General features: G+C 48.7%; 1 protein-coding gene across 2 annotated transcripts in view; it reads right to left on the bottom strand.

The window, feature by feature from the left end:
- LOC101098498 (neutrophil gelatinase-associated lipocalin-like) overlaps positions 1-13496 on the bottom strand; it is a 37935-nt gene extending 24439 nt beyond the window's left edge. Inside the window, exons 1-7 of one of the 2 annotated variants that reach the window (XM_003995927.4) lie at positions 13259-13494; positions 12610-12746; positions 11129-11208; positions 10866-10985; positions 10545-10646; positions 9808-9838; positions 9494-9635 (exon numbers count right to left, since the gene is read on the bottom strand). In XM_003995927.4, the coding sequence (XP_003995976.1) occupies positions 9819-9838; positions 10545-10646; positions 10866-10985; positions 11129-11208; positions 12610-12746; positions 13259-13396 (597 nt within the window). In that variant the 5' untranslated portion in view covers positions 13397-13494 and the 3' untranslated portion in view covers positions 9494-9635; positions 9808-9818. Of the gene's footprint in view, positions 1-9493; positions 9636-9807; positions 9839-10544; positions 10647-10865; positions 10986-11128; positions 11209-12609; positions 12747-13258 lie in introns of those variants that run through there. The other variant, XM_011288406.3, reaches the window with a different exon arrangement.
- Between the last annotated feature and the right edge of the window lie 2780 nt (positions 13497-16276).

Raw genomic sequence — 16276 nt, 5'->3', positions numbered from 1 at the left:
GGTGGAGTAACTGGGGTGGCATCCCTTTTCTGTATCTGATGAAAGTGGAGAATACCTCGCATCAACAGAGCCCATTTTGCTTCGTGATTCTCCAAAGGGAAGGGAAGGAGAGGCAGCTGAAAGAGGACATTCCTGGTAGGGATGGACAGAGTGTACCCGGTGCCGCTCATGAAGCCCAATCCTGGCCCTCCCAGGGACCCACCCCAGGCTCTGGCACAGGGTGAGACACCCTTCCCCTCCCCCCACCACCAAAGGCCTACTGGGGAGTGTTCCTGATGAGGGACATAAGGCAAGCCGAGGGCAAAGCACATGATAGCATGCCCCTCCTCCCAGGTGGGATCTGTGTGATATTCCTCAGGTACTCCTGACTGCCCTACAACAAAGGAAAGGAAAGAAATCAAATGGTTAAGTGATAGAGATCACAGTCCTGCAGGACGTGACTCTCTCCATGTCCTAGTAAATTAGGAGAAAAAGGATATCTTATCAATAGCTGAATCTCCAGAAACTTATAAACTTATAAAGCCCAAATATCACCCTCCCTCCATAGTGATATGGGGAAGAAAGGCAAGAAGGAAATGGCACATGGTATTAAATTTCATTATGACCTTCAGCCCATTGACAAATACATGAGGCAAAAATGGAGTATAACATTTCTCCACGTATTCCCTAGTGTCTGCATGTTAATGCTTTGCTAGAGGACAAAACCACCTTAGCTTGACAACAGCTAGGCCTCCTGTAATGTGCCAGTGTTCTTGAGCATATGAAAATCCCTTTAGGAACTTCCTCTTGACTTTATGGCCCCCAACCCCATGGTATATAACCAATGACTCTTCACAACCCCAGTGTAGCTCTTTCTGCCCAAGAGTCCTGTCCATGTCCTTTAACAAAATCACCCTTTGTGCACCAAAGACATCTGAAGAATTCTTTCTAGGCTGTGAGCTCTGAATCCCCACCATTCCAAAGCCCCACAATTCCCATCTTGAGTAAGTCCCTCCCCTCTTCCATGTCCCATTGGCAGGGTGAACCCAGACCTCAGCTGGACCCCAAGAGACTTGGCCTCTCTTGTGGGCCCAGTGGAGAGAAACCCCAACTTGGCATGCCAGCCGCAAATGAGACAGCTTGACAGAGCAGAGCTCTAAGCCTATAGTCCCAGCTTCATCCTGGTGGGGGTCAGTGGGGAACATGCATCTGCACTGTGTGAAAAGAGGTGGTGGGCTGGGGCTCCAAGGAGGGCTCTCTACCTTGCCACACTGGACACCAGGAACCTTGGGTCACAGTGAGTGTTAGGACTCAGCCTCATCCTTGAGAGATCACTGATACCATCTGCCATCTCTGGTTATAGTTTTGGGCTGTGGAGCCCAGGTCCTTAGGCCTGGACCCCAGAAGTGTTCCTGCCATGGCTGATCCCAGCTTTGTCCTGGAGGAAAATAATTTCCTCATGAGGGCTTGGCCATCCCAGTCCCTGCCCAGTCCCTGGGCAGTGTCTCCAAATGTCACCACAAGGGCCAGGGCTGACAGAATGCCTGATCTGAGGCTAACCTGAGGGTTCATTGGCCTCACATGAGACTCCTGGAGACCTCATTGGCTCTTCCACCTGCTGTAAGGGAACCAGCTCCCCTAGCGTGGCCTTTAGGTGGTGGGCCCTGAGAGAAGAGACTCTGGGTAAAGAGGGAGCATATGGCAAGGTGAGGGCAATGTAAAACTAGAACCCCCTAAACCTCCCCCCCCCCCCGTGGGATATGTGTGACATTCCTCTGGCTGCCCAAGAACAAAGGAAAGGAAAGAAAACACATGATTAACTGATAGAGATCCCAGTCATGCAGGACATGAGTCTCCATCAGTTTACAAATATCTTAGTAAATTAGAAGAAAAAGGCAATCTTACCAATAGTCTCATCTCCAGAAGACTATTGACTCACTTTCCTGGAGCCCCTATTAGCATCCTACCCTCCATGGTGATGTGGGGAAGAAAGGCAAGAAAGAAATGGCAGATAAAATTAAATTTCTGATACCCTGCAGCCCAGTGACAAATCCTTGAGGCAAATACCAAGTACAACAATGTCTCCAGGAATCCCTACCATTCCTAATATTAATGACTTACTAGAGGTAAAACAACCTTAGCTTGACCATAGCAAGGCCTCAGGTATCTTAGGAGTCCTCATAAGCATGTCAACGTCCCTCTGGACACCTCCCTCCCTTTTCGCTTTACTTCCCACAGCTTCATAGTATATAGTCAGTCACTCTTCACAACCAGAGTGCAGATCTTTCTGCCCATGGGTCCTGTCCACGTGCTTTAATAAAATCACTCTTTTTTGCACCAAATGCGTCTTCAAGAATTCTTTCTTGGCCATCGGCCCTGGAACCCCCTGCCCACTTCACTCAAAAACCTCATCTTTTGGTGTCCTATGTGGGGGCCTGAGTCTTTTCTTCTGGGCCCTGAGCATTTGTGCAAACCTGGTGAGTACTTTCTCTTCTCTTCCTTTACTTTTATTTCTGGGGCTTTTCAAGGAGTATGGTGTTACTGGAACACTTTCCCGTCCATTGCTCAGTCTGCACTCCTCTAGCCCATGGCTACTCTATGGGGAGAAGAAAGCCTGCCTTTTGGCTGGAAGTGAGTCCCCAGGCTAGAATAATAAAAATACCCAGAAACTTGGGCCCTCTCTTTCCTCCTGTCATTATATATTGTTGTCTGCCTTGGGCACGGAACAGCCACCTAAGTGACTAGCATGTGAGGTTTCCTCCTCATTAGTATAACGTGATCCCTTCCACATCCCTGGTCTAGCTGTTTCTGGCTATGGGACCTCCCCCGTTACTGTTGAAAACAGTACCTGATTGAATTAAAACCCAACTGGGGACCATTTCCTAGGAAGTTGGCTGTAAAGGCTCTATGTGTTGGAATGTCACATGGAACATGATGAGTTTCTGTCTTCATTGTTTTTGGTCAATGTCCTCTACTAACTACTACTTAAATAGAAAATTGGGCAATTCTCCCTTGTAAAACTTTTCCAGTGTTTTCCATGGGTTAAAAACGGTGGTTTCTTCAGCCTTCTCAGCAAGGCAAAGTAGGTCCATCTGCTGGCTCCTATTTGTAGCCTAGGATACAATGGGAAAGCGGGGGAGGGGGTACCAGCATCCCTCCTACAGACGCCCTTAGTATTTGGTCGGTGACAATAGCGATTTGGTTAAAGGTACGTCTTGGGTCACTATGACACCTCAGGAACCTCTGATATATCCTCTGCAGAGGACACCACATGGGAGTTTGGGGGGCATTTTTTTGTGGTAATGGATCTTCTCTACTTTTCTGTCTCTAGGAGGACAGGAGCTTGTCCTCAGTCCCCAAGGACTCTCCCTTGGGATGTCTTTCAACCCACTAGAAGCAATTTGGATTGCAAAATTTAGGAAAGGACTGATGTCCTGTAACATTGTGTGGTCTTGTAGGATCTAGCAGCTAAATTTCTTCTGCAGGAAACAAGGTCAATGGACGGAAGTACCCAAGGTCCAGGCCTTCCCAGCTCTAAGTCAGGACCCGGATTGAAAGGCCTGAATGTATTTGCCAAAGGCCAGATTGAATGTATTGGCCCAAATGTGTTCGGCTAGTAAACTCCCTCCTGACATCGTGGATGTCCTAACAGGCCTCCTCCTGATGGAATTCAGTTGCTAGAGGAAACAGGCCATCCACGACAAAGGGGGATGCTGACTGCTTCTCTGTTCCTCCTCCTAATAGATGTGGGGACCTCTCCCTCATTCATTTCCTGAGTTATCGTCTATAATTGAAATCAACTGTGGTTAGTCTACCTCGGGTTGGGGACTTTAAAGAATATTCCCAAGCAGCTACCCTTCTCACTTTGTTTCAAGGAAATCCCCCAACTTATCTAGCAAGACATAGACTCCCTATTTCAACTTTGGTGGGAATCAAACAAACAAAAAGACAAAAAAAAAAAAAAAAAAAAAAAAAGAGGGATCTCCTCTTTCCCAGCTGACAAGGTTTAGAACTAGGAATCTTCTTTCTCTGCCTTCTGGCACTTCACCTTGTCTGCCTTCTCTTCTCCCTCCTCCTGTTTCTGCATCACCTTCCGTGTGACCTACATAACTGCCTTCTATACCATCCTCCCACCTCGATGTCAAGGAGGGATGAGCACCCCCTTGGATCACCCACTTCAGATTCCCCCACTGCTGTCCTAGGTAAAAAAGTGACAATGGGGAACAAACTGTCCTTTAAGTGAACGCAGGTGGAACATATCCGGTGTTTAATATTATTTAAATTCGTTAGTTTAACTACGATAGACATGTATTTAGAGTTATTGGCATCAAATACGAAACTTTTATTCTGCCAAGATTTCCTAAAGGCCAAATAAGCTCATGTTGTCTCTGTTGCAATTTGTTAGCAACAAGATGACTTAAAATAATGGTTAATTTTGTTTATCTCAAAGTTTTCACAGAAAATTGTTAAGACAGCTTTCAATGTCTTTGGTAATCTGACACTTGAATAAATGGGATTGAATTCACTGGATATCTAGGTCTTTTCCAAATAGAATGGAGTGCTAAAGCATTGATTGCTGAATATAGGTTTCTGCTTTTGACTTCTTATTGCAGAGAAACTAAGAACATTTGGGTCTATTGGAAAACATGGTTTATGCTTAATTGATTCATGAATTTTCCATCTAAAGGATTCTGGTGTAACAGTTTACAAATGGTTACTACTTAGTCTCAGCTGGAGACCAAGGTTGCTAAGAGTCAAAATTCTGCTAAATGTAATTAAGACTGATGGAAATAAGGAAAGCAACTCTATATGTAAAAAAGTAGGAATGTGTAAAAAAGAGAGAAGGAATGGAAATATATTTTTTTGTTGCAGGTAAAAGAAAGTAATTTTGTCCTAAATGAGACTGGTTTGGAGAAAAATGGCTTGGGATAAAATTTGAATGCAAAGGAAAGTCGTAGAAGGTTCATGAAGGGAAATCTTTGGAAAGGAATTTTATGTGTGATTAGGACAGACTATGTTGCAGAATGGATTTTTTAAAGTACACTGGTATAAGGTTGAAATTCTGCTTTTCTCTCTGTTCAAAAAACAAAGTTTTTTGGATTGTTTATCTCTTGATACAAAGAAAAAAATATACATATATATGTATGCATGTATACAAAGGATTGTATTCTCTTTTGTCTGCTGGGAAAACCACAGCTTTACCTTATGCCCTTATCAGGTCTTTAATCACTTAGTTAAGATTTCTCACTGTTAAAGGAGGTTAAGTTTTGCTGACAACTATATAACCCTACATATTTGCCTTTGGAATCTCTTAATGCCATCTTGGTTAAATACATAATTTAAAGCTTTAAGATTTGTAATGATCTCAACCCCATTTCAGATGTGCTCTATACTTTGTAAGGTTTAACAAACTTCCCAGGATTTAAATTGTAAAAAAGTCTTTTTGACCAATGAGGACTTTTTATTTGGTATGTTAAATGGAAGCCCTGTTAAATAATGGTAAATTTTAGGTGATACTGCTTGGGTAAATGCTGGAACTGTTCAAATGTATGTGCAATTCCTAAATCTCTAAATGAATATGCAACACATATCTTTCCTAAACCTGATCTAACGGTTGCTAGAAACCCACACCATATAAACCCAAAACACCTGGTTTATTTAAAGGATTGAAAGTCTAATACAACAGTGGGTTTAACTTCAAACTGGAAGAGCCCCTACTGGGTCATATTACAAACTCCCACTGCAATAAAGTTAGAGGGGCACACTTCATGGGCTCCTATATCTAAAATAAAACCTGTGCCCCCTTCCCAGGAATTCAACGAGCAAACTAATATGCCTTCTTATTCCTGTGAACCTGTGGAAGACCTCCAACTTCTCTTAGGATGGTTGTACCTTTCTTTTTCATCCTCTTTTCCCAATTTCTACTAACAATTCCTTCTTACAATGGGCCATTCAAAAGGATCACCACAGACATTTGAGATACAAGCCAAAAGACCGATGTGATTCCTACTGCCTGTTCCCAGAAGCATCTGAGGATGCTTCAAGCCTAATGTCTAAAAAATCTCACCAGCAGCACTGGGAGACACTGGGCTTTTAATCTGCTCTAATAATTAACCTGTATTTTTCTTTTTTCTATAAAAGTATCTCTTTTTTTTTTATTTTTTTTCAACGTTTATTTATTTTTGGGACAGAGAGAGACAGAGCATGAACAGGGGAGGGGCAGAGAGAGAGGGAGACACAGAATCGGAAACAGGCTCCAGACTCTGAACCATCAGCCCAGAGCCTGACGCGGGGCTCGAACTCACAGACCGCGAGATCGTGACCTGGCTGAAGTCAGATGCTTAACCGACTGCGCCACCCAGGCGCCCCAAAAGTATCTCTTTTTAATTACCTGATTGGTTACTAAACAAAAGAGTCAATATGATGGCTATACATCACCTGTTACACAGTTAAAGAATTAAATGACTCTCAAAATACCATTATATTACTAAATACTAAAATAACTCAAGGCACACCTGGGTGGCTCAGTTGGTTAAGCATCCGACTTCATCTCAGGTCATGATCTCATGGTTTGTGAGTTCGAGCCCCGCATCATGCTCTGTGCTGACAGCCTGGAACCTGCTTTGGATTGTGTGTCTCCTTCTATCTCTGCCCCTTCCCCACTTGTGCTCTGTCTCTCTCTGTCTCTCAAAAATAAATAAATGTAAAAAAAAATTAAAAATAAAATAACTCAAATGCATAAAACACTTCTACAAAACAGAGTGCCATTAGATGTTTTAAGTGTTGCACAAGGTGGAACTTAAACTCTCATAACAACAAAACACTGTATATACATTCTGGAGTACCTCAAAAATATTTCTGGATTTCTAACAATCATGACACTCACACTGGTGTATTAAATAACCCTTCTCTTTCCTTTAGTGATGAGTTAAACTCTTGGACCGAAGGATTTTGGTTAGATCCCAAAGGACTTTTCATTTGAACTAATCTTGCTAGTTATTGTACTTGGTTTTACTGTTTTCTCCCACGTCTGTCTGCCTGGTGCCATATTCCATAACTACAATAACTTCAAGCCAAGAGATGATCCTTTCTACTCAAGGATGTTCATACATGTGATCCACCTTGGATTCACCTGCCTCACCTTGATTTCCCTTTTTGTTCCCTGATGGGCCAATATTGACCTATAGATGGGGACAACTGTATTACCCTACTCATCAGGAAGACGTTATGGAAGGTGACACCTTCTTCCTTCAACAACCTTAAAGATATAAGGGTCAAAATCGTTCAGAGGAGATATGATTGAGGAGCGTGGAGCAAAATGAGGGCAAAACAGGCTGGCATATCTCCCCTCCCCCAGGTGGAATATGTGACATATTTCTCACACATTCCTGGCTACCCAAGAACAAAGGAAAGGCATTTAAATGCTTGCCATGGTGATGTAGGAAACTAAGGCAAATGAAATGCCTACAACCTATTGGCAAGTCCTTTAAACCAGCAGAGTAACCTTCCTCTGGGATCTCAGCTGCCTCATTAATGACAGTTTGCCAGGGGCAAAGAGAACCTTAGCTTAACAGTATCCCAACCTCCAGGATCCTGTAAGTCTACTTCCTTTATCTCAACTGCCCCAAGGTATATGCTGGCAATCATACTCCAAGTTTATGATCCCACAATATGCATCTGAAGGGTCTCTCGACTGAGGTTTTATTCAACAGTAATAATGGTGTTTCCCTAGCAACAGCTAGCCCCTCAAGGTCCTGGAAACTTTGCTTCCAAAATACCTTAGAGACTTACTCTATCCCTGACCCTCTCTCCGCCTGAGGGTATATAGTCAGTTACCCATCACAACCCCAGTGCATCTCTTCCTGCCCCTATGTCCTGTCCCTACGCTTTAATAAAATCACCTTTTTGCACAAAACGTCTTCCAGGAATATTTCTTGTCCATTGGCTCCAGACCACCACACAGAAAAACCCCAAAACATCATCAGTGTACATGCTAGATTACCACACAAATATTTCTGGATTCTAACTGACCTGAATACTCAAATTGGTGCTTTAAACAATTCCTCACTTTCCTTTCATGATTGGTTAAACTCCTGGACTTAAGGATTTTCATCAGTTACCAAAAGACTTTTATTCGGGCTGCTCTTTCTTGTTATTCTAATTACATCTGGCTGTTTTCTCTCCTGTCTTCTCTGCCTGGTGACAAGACTCCATCACTACAATAACTTCAAGCCAACAAATGATCCTTTCTACTAAAGGAGGTTCATACTCATTGTCCATTTTGGATCCAGCTGTCTCTGCCTTCTGTAACTTCTTATATGTTCCCCAACTGATCAATATTGACTCATAGGTAGGGACATCTCTACTCCCCTACTGAACAGGAAGAAGCTACAGAAGATGAGACCTTCCCCTTCAACAACCTTAAAGATGTAAGGGTCAAAATTGTTTAGGGGTGATATGATGAGGAAGAATACGGCAAGCTGAGGGCAAAGTACAAGCTAGCATTACACCTCCCCCCACCCCAAGTGAGATGTGTGTGACATGCCTCAGACACTGCTGGCTTCCCAAGATCAAAGGAAAGGAAAGAAAACAAATGGTTAACTGATAGAGATCCCAGTCATGCAGGACATGAGTCTCCATCAGTTTATAAATATCTTAGTAAATTAGAAGAAAAAGGCAATCTTATCAATAGCCTAATCTCCAGAAACCTATAGACTCAGTTTCCTGGAGCCCCCACATCACCCCTCATAGTAATATGGGGAAGAAAGACAAGAAGGAAATGGCAGGGAACATTAAATATCCTGATACCCTGCAGCCCGTTGACAGATACTTGAGGCTGGCAGAGAACATTTCTCAAGGAACTCCCTACTGTCTTAATGTTGATGTTTGCTAGAGGGAAAAATACCTTAACTTGACAATAGCTAGGCCTCCAGTATTCTGTAAATCTTCTTTAGCATCAAAAATCTCTTTTAAAACTTCCCTTGACTTTACCTCCTCCAAGGCCATAACATAACCAGTCACTCTTCACAACCCAAGTCCAGCTCTTTGTGTCCGTGGGTCCTGTCCCCATGCTTTAATAAAATCACATTTTTGACCCAAGTACATCTTCAAGAATTCTTTCTTGGCCCTTGGCTCCAGACCCTTCCATCACCCCACCCCTATCACCCTCCATCACTGGTTAAGTGGTGGTGAGATCACCTCGGCCCCCCAACTCTCCCCAGCTGCCTGGCCCTGCCTGGGCCTCTGTCATTGGACCTGTTGCAGGTGGTTGAAAATAGGTGTGAGTTGTGCCCCAGCAGTGTGCTACAAGGCAGGGGCAAGGGACGACTCCTGCTGGTCTGGGGTTGGGCCTGGAGTTGGGAGCTAGAAGGGTTCAGTCAGAGCTGGACTTTGCTTCTGTGGCCTCAATCCCTTTCTGGAAACCACATTTCTTGGGAGTGATGCTAACAGGAGCCTTTGCTTTGTTCTTTTCCCTCTCAGAGGGCCCGGAGGTCAAAGAGCACAGACTAGAGACTAGACGACACATGTTTATTTAGCAAACAAGGAGGGGTTCCATGAGCAAGACAGCCTGGGGAGCAGATGGTGAGCTGTGCAGTGAGAAGGGTCTCCACATCTTTCAGTAGCGTCCAGGCTGGTGGGGACAGCTAGGTGGTGCCCTGGACAGAGATTGGAGGGAGGTCAATGGAGTAAACAGAGCCGGGGGCACCTGAGAGGGAGTCAAGGGAATAGAGAGGGCAGCAGTGCTGGGCAGGTGGGACAAAGGCAGACCTGGGACCACCCCCCAGCTGCACCCTGGCTCCCATCAGCCCCCTCTGCAGCCATACTTACCGCACACTTGCTCACTCATCGATGCACTGATCTGTGGGGGACAGAGGGGTCAGTATGGACAGGGGTGTGGTTGGGGGGGTCCCTGACCTCCAGGGCCCTGCACTGCCCCTGGGCTACCCTGGGCCTCAGTCTGGTCTAGCCACAGAAGTTCTGGGGCTTCCCTTCCCTTCATAGACGGTACAGCAGAGGGCTGGATGATGGGGCAGGGACTCGGGGAGAGGCCTGAGGACTAGCAGACCTGGGTGACACCCATTCTCCAAAGGAGGCAGATGAGGCCCAGCCATGGTCTTGATTGGGCACCAAGCCTTCTGCCTGTTTACCTGCTGAGTTCTGACACACCCTCAGCCTTGGGGAGGCACCTGCCCAGACCGGGCTGCCTGAGGACAAGGGCGCCTGCCAAGTCAATGGTGAGCCAGCCCCAGGGCAAAGGGGGAGGTGGCCCAGGACAAACAGGTCAGGCAGGGAGGAGGAAGAGGGGGAAATGGCCAGGCAAGGAGACTGGGGAAGCTTGGCCCCAGATGTGTAATTCTCATGTGGGCAGGACTGAGCTATTGTGAAGGAGGAAACTTGGGAACCAGAACCCTGGGTGTGACAGGGTCTTCTTGAACCCAAAGTGGCTCCTGGAGCTCCAGTGACCACAGCAGGGCTCTGCCTCCCTCCTCTCCCCGCTTCCCTAGTGAGGCAACATCAGGCCTGGACAGTCCCCATGTGCCCTTCTCTCCCCAGCTGCTGATTACCGATGGGGATTGGGAAGATGATGTGGTCATCGGTGAGGCCCAGGGATTTGGCGAAGGTGATGAAGTTTTCCTTCAGCTCCTGGGTCAGCTCCTTGGTCCTCCCTGTGGCCAAGATGGCTGGTGAGTGGCTGGCGAAAGCTCCATGAATATTGTGGAACCCATGAATGATGCCTCAGACCCCTCCCTCCTGAGGGGTCTGTGGAAAGACCCCTCTCCCGTCTCCCAGGGCTCAGAGTGAAGGGGACCTTGGGGGCTGGGTGTTGTGGGCCTCTTCTCTCCCAGCATGACCAAGAGCAAGGTTCCAGAAGGGGTAAGACCCACCATAGAGGGTGATCTTGAAGAACTCCCGGTTTTTGTAAACTTTCTTGAAGAACACCGTGGCAACCTGGTTGTAGTCTGTGGCCACCACTCGGACAGTGTAGCTCTGGATTCCAGGGTAACCTGCATGGTGGACAGTGAGGGATCAGCCCACCCTGGCCAGGGAGAGGGAGCTATTGCTTCCTCCCCTGCCTCCACTGTTTGGCATCTGTGTGGAGGGGCAGTGAGGTCCTTGCCCCCGGAGACCCACTCCACTCAGGACTCACGCTCAATGTTGCCCAGGTTGAATTGGCCTGGCTGGAAACTTGGGAGGAAAGTTCTGATCCAGTGGTCACAGAGCTGGTTCCTGTGGAACAAGAGGTGTGTGGGTAAGAGGGTGACACCCCATCCTGCCACAGCAGGAGGCCCGCACGCCACCCCTCAGATGGGCCTGTCTCTTCCTCGCTGAGCCCATCCCTGCCTGTCCCTGCCTACTCTGCCCTGAGCCACCTGAGGTGCTCAGACTCTCCCTCTGCACCTGCTGTCCTTCCATCTTTGAGGCTGTTTCCCTTGGTGGACTTTCCTCTACACTGTCCCCTTACCCAAGGTATTTGTCTCCTATTTTTTTTTAAACTTTTAAAATGTTCATTAATTTTTGAGACAGAGAAAGAGAGAGAGAGAGAAAGAGAGAGAGCCTGAGTGGGGGAGGGGGGAAAGAGGGAGACACAGAATGCAAAGCAGGCTCCAGGCTGTGAGCTGTCAGCACAGAGCCCTACACGGGGCTCAAACTCAAAACTGTGAGATCATGACCTGAGACAAAGTCAGAGGCTTACCCGACTGAGCCACCCAGGGGTCCCCTGTCCCCTATGCCTGTCTTGTGGCTTCCTGCTATAACCTCTCCTGGGGGAATCAACAGAGGCTCCAGTCTGCTGGATGCCAAAGACTCCCTTAGCTGTTGGGCCAACCCTGACCTCTCAGCTGCATCCCGTCTGGTCCCCTGGGAACCCAGAGCCGATCTCCCAACACCTGCCCTTCTTCGGATTCTTCAATGACAGATGCTCTAGCCCCATCCCCAAGTGCCAGAGCCAGAAACCCAGAGGAGCTGGGTAAGCCTTGCCTCCCCTCTCTAGGTCCTAATCTGCCCCTGCTCTGGTCATCTCCCACCTACGACTGATCAGCCTCCTGGGCTGCACACCATCGTTCTTCTCCCTGCTACAGCCACACCCACTCCTCACCAGTACCTGAGGCCCCCGCCACTGTGGTCACCACCCCCTCCATACCGCTCATCAGCTGCTGCTCAGGGCAGCCATGCAATGGCTTGCTGTTTCTTGAAGAAGTGGCTCTCTCTGACTCAGTCCAACAGCCCTGCCATGAAGGTCCCAGCCCTCCTTCTGATGCAGGTTGGTTCCTCAAGGCCCATCCCACAGACCACCTCCCTGGAAGCTCTTGACAAAGCCCTAGGTGGGATCCCAGGCTGGATCCAGTGACCCTCCTCCCATTCTAGGACACCCTGTTCTCTTTGTCTTGTTTCCTGATGACGGTCTGTGTCCATTCCCAGGACTGTCTTCTGTCTGTGCTGACGTGACTGAGAAATGTTGATCCAGTGAATGAAAGAAGGAATAAATACAGGGACCAATTGCCCAGCGGTAGGATGAATGATCATCTTTCAGCTTTGGTCACCCCTTGGCTATGTCATCAGTCTGCCTCTTGGACCCCCACGGCAGCCCTCTGGGCCCCCCATATTCCCATAGGAGGTGGTGGCTCTTACCGGAGCAGGGTGGAGGTGACATTGTAGCTGTTGTCTTCATTCAGCTCATAGGTGGTGGCATACATCTTGAACTGGCTGTCTTTTTCTTTATTAAATGCGTTCCCTGCCAGTCCTACGACGTACCATTTCCCCTGGAACTACAATGGGGACTGATGATAGGCAGAGCCAGGAGCAGACACAGGGGGCCCTCCTGCTCCATCCCTGCAGGCACCTCTAGGCAGCCTGGCCCAGAACCAGAATCCCCTCTAGCTGGGCTGCTGGGACCCAGACTGGCCATATGCTGATGAAGCCAGCAGGAGCCATTAGGCCAGGAGGGAGCCCTGAGTGTGTCAGGGAGAAGGTGACCCTTGGCAAGTGGCCAGCTGGCTTCCCTGAGCCTCAGTTTCCTCATCATGTAGAGGGTCTGAAGGTTTTCCCACCTTGCGAGGACTGCAGGGATTTTGAAAGAGAGTGTGGACCTGGGGAGTCTGCTCAGCTGACCCTCTTGTCAGCAAGGTTGGGTGTGGATTGGGGCATGGGGTGTGCCTTCCATCAGGGGACCCGAGGGTAGACTGAGCTAAAGCCTGAGCCCATCCTGCCTCTCCTCCCCTCTGTTCACACTCTTCCCGGAGCTTCCCTGCAGCTGCCCCCCACTCCCCAGGCCTCTTACCAGCTCATCCTGGAAGTCAGGCTGCAGAGGGACCCTGAGCAGAGGCGGGGCTGGGATCAGGTTTGGGGTGGAGTCCTGGGCCTGGGTCTGCAGGGCCCCCAGCAGGACAAGGCCTACCCACAGGAGACCTAGGGCCATGACTTCAGGGCCAAGGAAGCTGGCACCACTCTGGATATCAGCTGAAAGAGGAGGTGAGTGAGGAGGCTTCCGGAGGGCCCCTTTTATGGTCCTGCTGAGCAATGGCTACCCCAGGGTGGAGCAACTTATCCTTTGCCAAATCCAGGAAGGGTGAGGCAATTGCCCGCAAATCATGCTTAAACTTTTGGCAAGCTCTCCGCTCTTTTCCCCAGGTCAGTATTATGCAAGATGAGGGACAGGAAGGTCTGGGAGGTAGGGAGGGGGCTTTCCCCATATCTCCACATCTGTGGCAGGGACAGTGAGTCCTTCTACACTCTCTTCCCCCTGGTTAGCACTGCGTGTGGTCAGGGGTCTCCGATCTGGACCAACTGTCGTCTCTGACTGCCAGGAGCCTCTCTGCTCTGGCCCAAGTGTAGGATGGCGTAAGTGCAGTGAGGTCCCCTTCCTGCACCTGATCAAAGCAGAGAATGCTCACATCAACAGAACCATGCTGCTTTGTGGGTCTTGAAAGGGAAAGGAAGAGAAGGGAAGGGAAGGGAAGGGAAGGGAAGGGAAGGGAAGGGAAGGCAGCTGAAAGAGGACATTCCTGGTAGGGACGGACAGAGTGTACCCTGTGCTGTTCATAGAGCCCAGTTCCTGGCCCTCCCAGGGACCCACCCCAGGCCCTGGCACAAGGTGAGACACCCTTTCCCTGACCCCACAACCGAAAGCCTGCTGGGGAGTGTTCCTGATGAGGGACATAAGGCAAGCCGAGGGCAAAGCACATGATAGGATGCCTCTCCTCCCAGGTGGGATCTGTGTGACATTCCTCAGGCGCTCCTGACTGACCTACAACAAAGGAAAGGAAAGAAATCAAATGGTTACGTGATAGAAATCACAGTCCTCCATCAGTTTACCTATATTCTGGTAAATTAGGAGAAAAAGGGAATCTTATCAGTAGCCTAATTTCCAGAAACCTATACTCAGTTTCCTGAGTATAGTTATACGGGGAACAAAGGCAAGAAGGAAACGGAGACTGGGGCACCTGGGTGGCTCAGTCGGTTGAGCTTCCGACATCAGCTCAGGTCATGATCTCATGGTTCATGGGTTCAAGCCCCGCGTCGGGCTCTGTGCTGACAGCTTGGAGCCTGGAGCCTGCTTCAGATTCTGCGTCTCCCTCTCTCTCTCTCTGTTTCAACCCTGCTCTCACTCTGTCTCTCTCTCTCTCTCTCTCAAAAATAAATATTAAAAAAAAATTTTTTAAAAGAAGGAAATAGGAGATAATTTCTTTATGATCTGTAGCCCGTTGACAAATTCTTGAGGCAAATATGGAGTATAATATTTCTCCAGGAATTCCCTGCTGTCTCTTGACCATAGGAAAATCCCTTTAGAAACTTCTCTTGACTTGATCTCCCCAACCCCATGGTATCGAACCAGTCTCTCTTCACAACCCCAGTGAAGCTCTTTCTGCCCTAGAATCTTGTCTCTGTGCTTTAATAAAATCACCTTTTGTGCACCAAAGATGTCTCAAGAATTGTTTCTTGGCTGTCAGGTTCAAAGTCCCACCATTCCCATCTTGAGTCAGCCCCTCCCCATCTCCATGCCTCATTGGTAGGGTGAACCCAGACCTCACCTGGCTCCTAAGGGACTTGGTCCCTCCCGTGGGCCCAGTGGACAGAATCCCCAAGCTGGGCATGCCGGCCATAAATGGGACAGCTTGACAGAGCAGAGCTCTGAGGCTACAGTCCCAGTTCCATCCTGTGGGAGGACAATGGGGGACATGCATCCTCACTATGTGAAAAGGGGTGAGGGGCTGGGGCCCCAAGGGGGGCTCTCCCTGCTGCTCTGGACACCGGGAACCATGGGTCACAGTGAGTGCTAGGACTCAGCCTCATCCTTGAGAGGTCACTGAGGGGTCACCTGCCATCTCCGGCCATAGTCTTTGGCTGTGGAGCCCAGGCGTTTATGCCTGGGCCCCCAGAAGTGTTCTCGCCGTGGCTGATCCCAGCTTTGTCCTGGAGGGAAACAGTTTCCTCATGGGGGCTTGGCTGTCCATGGAGGTAGCGATGGGTCTCAGACCCTGGGCAGTGTCTCCTAGATGTCACCAAGAGAGCCAGCACTGACAGAATGCCTGACCTGAGGCTGTCCTGAGGGCTCACTGGCCTCAGATGACACTCCCGGGGATCTCAGGGGCTCTTCCACCTGCTACGGAGGAACCAGCTCCCCTAGCATGGCCTTTGGGTGGTGCACCCCGAGGGAAGGGACTCCGGGGGTACTGAGGTGGTGAGTAGGGGATGGCTTCCACCTCCCCGAAGCCAGAAAGGCCCCCAAGGGATCCCTGCCCCCTCAGGCCTGTCAGGGTGATGAAGGCAGGAAGTGAGAATGAGCAAAGCTTTGGGGTATGATGTTGCCATCAAAGCCCAAGTGCCCTCGAAGGCACCAGTGGCCACCCCCACCCCCGTCATCTCCTCTTACAGTTCCGTGAACTCCACCCCGCTCCTCTCCTTGACCTTAGAAGGTATCTCTGAGTTTGCATGACTTCTAGATGTAGATGGCTAGAGCTCCAGAGAATTTTGTTTTTTAAGTTTAATTAGTAATTTCAAGAGAGAGAGAGACAGCAGAAGCTGGGGAGGGACAGAGAGAGAGGGAATCCCAAGCAGGCCCCACACAGTCAGCACAGAGCCCGACGGGCAGCTCCATCTCACGACCATGAGATCACGACCTGAGCCGAAACCAAGAGTCAGACGCCTAACCAACTGTGCCCCCCAGGCGCCTAACTAGGGGAGAGGCAGTGCTCTGGATCACCAAGGAGTCACTGGACAGAATATTCTAGACTTGAAATGTCATGAGGTAGAATGGCCAATGCTCCTTTGGTATTAATTCACACCTCTGCTCGCCAGG

The sequence above is a fragment of the Felis catus genome, chromosome D4 (genome assembly GCF_018350175.1).
Source record: "Felis catus isolate Fca126 chromosome D4, F.catus_Fca126_mat1.0, whole genome shotgun sequence".
In the NCBI taxonomy this organism is placed as follows: domain Eukaryota; kingdom Metazoa; phylum Chordata; class Mammalia; order Carnivora; family Felidae; genus Felis; species Felis catus.
Note: the sequence above shows the minus strand (reverse complement) of the source record. Positions and strands in the feature narration are given on the sequence as shown.